Here is a 5,635-nt window from a genome sequence, read left to right as displayed (position 1 = left end):
TTGTTGTTGTTGTTGTTGTTGTTGTTGTTGTTGTTGTTGTTGTTGTTGTTGTTGTTGTTCAGTGTTGTTGTTGTTGTTCAGTGTTGTTGTTGTTGTTCAGTGTTGTTGTTGTTGTTGTTCAGTGTTGTTGTTGTTCAGGGTTGTTGTTGTTCAGTGTTGTTGTTGTTGTTGTTGTTGTTGTTGTTGTTGCTGCTGTTGCTGATGTTCCACTGTGTTCTGAATCGGCTGTCAAGTGTGCGCACGTTTCTCTTCCACAGCAGGCCTGACCATGACGACTCCATCTCTGTGGCAGCTCTGGCTTCTGCTGCTAATGCTTCACGCCAGCGTACAATGGACTTCGCGCCCTTCCTCGGCTTATTATTGGTATTCATCATCAACAGGTAAAAGTTATATTAATAATGATAATAATGAAAGCTTATATAGCGCGAATCACAGTAAACTATGCTCTCCGCGCTTTACATATTAACTATGAAAACAAATCATACTATTTAAACATCAAATACATACACATTATATGTCAAGATAATGTAACAATAAACTTACAGTAACACATTAGCCACTTATCGACAATACTGTACATAAAAATGCACAACTTCCAATAAATCATGTATATGTACAATACACATTGGACAATCTCAACTTAAAACACACACACAAACACACACACACACACACACACACACACACACACACACACACACACACACACACACACACACGCATAAACATACACACTTTTAAACTGCATCAGCATAATTATCATGGCAAAGCTTATCTACAATCATTAACCTACCCTAGAGCTTGCGTATCAAGATACTATATTCTTGGAATTGTCATAAGACTAAGAGTTAAAGATATAATTATATGGAAACAAATGAAGAGTTGGATTACAAGCTGCCGTTTTCTCTGCCCTGGATTGTAGCTTCCCGTCGTAAATCAGCAGTAGATCTGCGGGTACTGTGTTCATTTGGAAATCTACCATCAGTTTATCTATCTTTTGCACTGCAGACACAAAGCAATAGGTACCTGCCATGTGGCCACTTTTTCCACTGCTGTCCTCAGTCCTATACTTTTCATCAATACTTGTCACCATGCCGAGTGGATCTAAATTCGGAAGTCTTCATGTGGCTGAGGCATATCTGACATAGCGTCGATCTTGTAGGTTAACCTCCTTTCTGAAACAAATGGCAAAATGCGATTAGTTATGATGACTACAACCTACACAAATATAAACAGTGTTTTGAAACAGAATAGTCAGGTTATACAAGCCACTTTACCTATGCAGCATGGTAACCCTACAATATGCGAAACATGTCAACTGACTGCAGCAGCCTGGTTCTTAAGATAATTCTGTTGGTCAACACAGCCAACACACAATTCACAGTCCATTTTAAGGAGCAACGGAGGTACTCTCTGAGGGTCTTGTTTAAATGATAACGATCAACTCAGGAGGAAAAAAACAAGAGAGGAAAAAAGAAACCACATCAACCGCAGACAAATACAGAATCACATGTACCATTTTTTACAAACAAATGCCACAGCAAGCTTTCTTTGGACGACTGTAGTTGTCTCAAAACTCGCATTCTACCTTCTGTCCGAAAGAATCTAATCTTACGTTGTACTGCCTTGAAAGAAAATGCCAACAAAGACAAGAAAGCTGTTGCAAGGTAAGCTTACCAAACGTTACATAGCGAATCATGATAGTGCGTAAACAGCAAACAGTACAATCAAAGAGAGGATCGAGTCTGGAATGAAACGCGATACAGATCTAGCATTCAAAAACTGTCTTTCAAGTTCAAGGAAGTTGTTGCAAGGTAAGACTTACTAAATTGTACATGACAGTGCATGTTTTGAATCTGAGGAAAAAATCGTGATCATTTTGACTTTGAGAACAGATTCATTCCGTTTCCTTATATCTGCATGTTCAAGTAAATGGTGGACAGGTTTTTTTTCGGGCAGAGTAAACTTAACTTGAGACTCTACTGCAAGTCTTGAAATTCACATTAATCGAACCACGAACAATTAAAGACATCCAAACATTACAGGCACTTTAGATCAACTCATTTCACTAGAGGTGACTGCCTAGCACTGTGTTTGACATCCGTGTTTGTTGAAATAAAAAGAAATTAAAACAAAACGGATTAACAGTAGGTGACACGTTATCAGAGTGGGAGACACTAGATCTGTCTCTGTACTTACCGGGATACGGCTGCCAGATCGACACTGCGCTTTCGACAGCTCTTCCTCGCGTGGACATTGGAAAAACGCTGTGCAGATCAAATTGTAGGAAATCTCCCTTTGGTATCTTCTTTATTTACGTTTCTGGAGCTTAGCAACCGAACAACATGAAATCGTCTTCCCCGAATCAGCGAATGCAGAGGTGAGAACTGGAGAAGTGAATCTATGTATACCATAATCCTTCGCGCGACCCCTGACCTGGTCTTGACACCTGACCTGGTCTACATACCACACACGACACAAACCAGTCAACTGCTTGTACCCCTTCAAAACCCCCCACCACCCGTTTTCTTTGGATAGACGCTTTAACTACACACATGCCGACACAATGTTGATCATTGCTTCAATATTTTGAAGATGGTGCTTGAAAAATAACCAAGTGAAATGAGTATATCGGTGTTTAGTCAAATGTTAAAGTTTCTACCACAGACATACACACATACATACGCACGCACGCACGCACGCACGCACGCACGCACGCACGCACGCACGCACAGACAGACAAAGTTTAGCATCGCATAGGCTACACTTACGTGAGCCAAAAAGCATTCCAGGCCCTTACGGTGATACTTATGCAAAAAGCAGTCCAGGCCCAAACAGTGATAATTATGCAAAAAGCATTCCAGGCCCTTACGGTGATACTTATGCAAAAAGCAGTCCAGGCCCAAACAGTGATAATTATGCAAAAAGCATTCCCAGCCCAAACAGTGATACTTATGCAAAAAGCATTCCCAGCCCAAACAGTGATACTTATGCAAAAATCATCCCAGCCCAAACAGTGATACTTATGCAAAAATCATCCCAGGCCAAACCAGTGATACTTATGCAAAAAACATTCCAGGCCCAAACAGTGATACTTATGCAAAAAGCATTCCAGGCCAAAACAGTGATACTTATGCAAAAAGCATTCCCAGCCCAAACAGTGATACTTATGCAAAAAGCATCCCAGCCCAAACAGTGATACTTATGCAAAAAGCATTCCAGGCCAAAACAGTGATACTTATGCAAAAAGCATTCCCAGCCCAAACAGTGATACTTATGCAAAAAGCATTCCCAGCCCAAACAGTGATACTTATGCAAAAAACATTCCCAGCCCAAACAGTGATACTTATGCAAAAAGCATTCCAGGCCAAAACAGTGATACTTATGCAAAAAGCATTCCAGGCCAAAACAGTGATACTTATGCAAAAAGCATTCCCAGCCCAAACAGTGATACTTATGCAAAAAGCATCCCAGCCCAAACAGTGATACTTATGCAAAAAGCATTCCAGGCCAAAACAGTGATACTTATGCAAAAAGCATCCCAAACCCAAACAGTGATACTTATGCAAAAAGCATTCCCAGCCCAAACAGTGATACTTATGCAAAAAGCATTCCAGGCCAAAACAGTGATACTTATGCAAAAAGTAGTCCAGGCCCATACGGCGATACGGCGATATAGCAGATCCGGCTATTACGAAATATACCGCGAGGAATTTAGTCTCATACAATGATACGGCAGATCAGTTCAGTATAATGTATACCCGCAGATGTGTAAGGAAATCTTGCTGTTCACCACATGCTAGAGATTAAATGTGAAGAGTATCAACTGTATGATGTGGAAATTAAGGTGCAAAGAAAATTGGTATTTGTGAAGAATAAAAGAATTTGTCGACAAGATTGTACATTTTCAAAAATACATAGAAAAAATAACCCCTTCTTGAAATATTACCAGAAACAAAAGTTTTATTTAAAAGCAGACGGCATGTCAACGTTTAACAAAATCAATTCAGTTCCAACAGATTTTCCTTTAAATACATACCAGATTAGGTGCATTGAATAAGAGATTTGAAAAGAATGAATGAAAAAGTTTTTGGGAACTGATAACTGAAAGAGTCGGACGTAAAGATGTTTTAGGTTAAAACAAAATTGCAACCTATGAAGATGTTTTGAACACTTGTGTGTTTATTTTAAGATTTGAGCCAATGTAATGATGTCGAGGGAGATACACATTAATTAAATGAATTTGATTTTGATAATAATGGTTGTGAGTTAAATTCGATGATACGTCAGATCCTTCAAATACAACGGAACACCAAAGCAGTTCAGACGCATACAGTGATACGACCGATTCGTCAAGTACTACTGATACCCAAAGCAGTTCAGACGCATACAGTGGTACGACCGAGTCGACAAGTACTACTGATATCCAAAGCAGTTCAGACTCATACAGTGATACGACAGATTCGTCGAGCACTACTGATACCCAAAGCAGTTCAGACCCATACAGTGATACGACAGATTCGTCAAGTACTACTGATACCCAAAGCAGTTCAGACTCATACAGCGATACGACAGATTCGTCCAGTACTACTGATACCCAAAGCAGTTCAGACGCATACAGTGATACGACAGATTCGTCCAGTACTACTGATACCCAAAGCAGTTCAGACGCATACAGTGATACGACCGAGTCGAGAAGTACTACTGATACCCAAAGCAGTTCAGACTCATACAGCGATACGACAGATTCGTCAAGTACTACTGATACCCAAAGCAGTTCAGACTCATACAGTGATACGACGGATCCGCCAAGTACTACTAATACCCAAAGCAGTTCAGACTCATACAGTGATACGACGGATCCGCCAAGTACTACTGATACCCAAAGCAGTTCAGACTCATACAGTGATCCGACCGAGTCGTCGATTACTACTGATACCCAAAGTAGTTCAGACGCATACAGTGATACGACCGAGTCGTCAAGTAATACTGATACCCAAAGCAGTTCAGACGCATACAGTGATCCGACCGAGTCGTCAAGTACTACTGATACCCAAAGCAGTTCAGACTCATACAGTGACACTGTTACGAAGGGTTTTTACTGAAAGTGTCTGTGTGTAAATAACTATTCTATCAGAAATGCATGTCCTAACTCTGTTTACTAAGTAACTCCATTTCACACACACACAGCACTCAAACTAGGCACAAAGACTTAAGGAAGTTATTTCCCTTTGCCCTCGTACCTATATTTAAGTCATCACACAAAATACAAATATGATAATTCACATACAATCAACAGTCTCTTGCATGCACTGTAATATAATAATAGCTTGAGTAGTACGTGGAGGAATATCTGTCCCTCGCTGACGTCGTCACTTGTTACTCACAGTTCACTTGTTACTCACAGTTCACTTGTTACTCACAGTTCACTTGTTACGCACAATTCACTTGTTACGCACAGTTCACTTGTTACGCACAATTTAGTGGTTACTCACAATTCAGTGGTTACTCACAGTTCAGCGGGTTCATTTACTTGATCCATATCACACCAATGAAAGATTACGACCATGGTGATATGGGGTGGGATTCCACCGGATCCAAGAATTCCTGCGCTGCGTTACAACCTTGTGCCGTT

The 5,635-nt window shown here is 40.4% G+C and overlaps 1 protein-coding gene across 1 annotated transcript in view; it reads left to right on the top strand.

Moving 5' to 3' along the window:
• The first annotated feature begins 201 nt into the window (after positions 1 to 201).
• Positions 202 to 5,635, top strand: part of LOC138977028 (uncharacterized) — a 20,664-nt gene continuing 15,230 nt past the window's right edge. The window contains exon 1 of the mRNA XM_070349918.1: positions 202 to 325. Coding sequence (XP_070206019.1) covers positions 202 to 325 — 124 coding nt within the window. The remainder of the gene's footprint in view (positions 326 to 5,635) is intronic.

This window comes from Littorina saxatilis, linkage group LG9, assembly GCF_037325665.1.
Source record: "Littorina saxatilis isolate snail1 linkage group LG9, US_GU_Lsax_2.0, whole genome shotgun sequence".
NCBI lineage: Eukaryota > Metazoa > Mollusca > Gastropoda > Littorinimorpha > Littorinidae > Littorina > Littorina saxatilis.
This window is presented reverse-complemented; position numbering and strand designations above follow the sequence as displayed.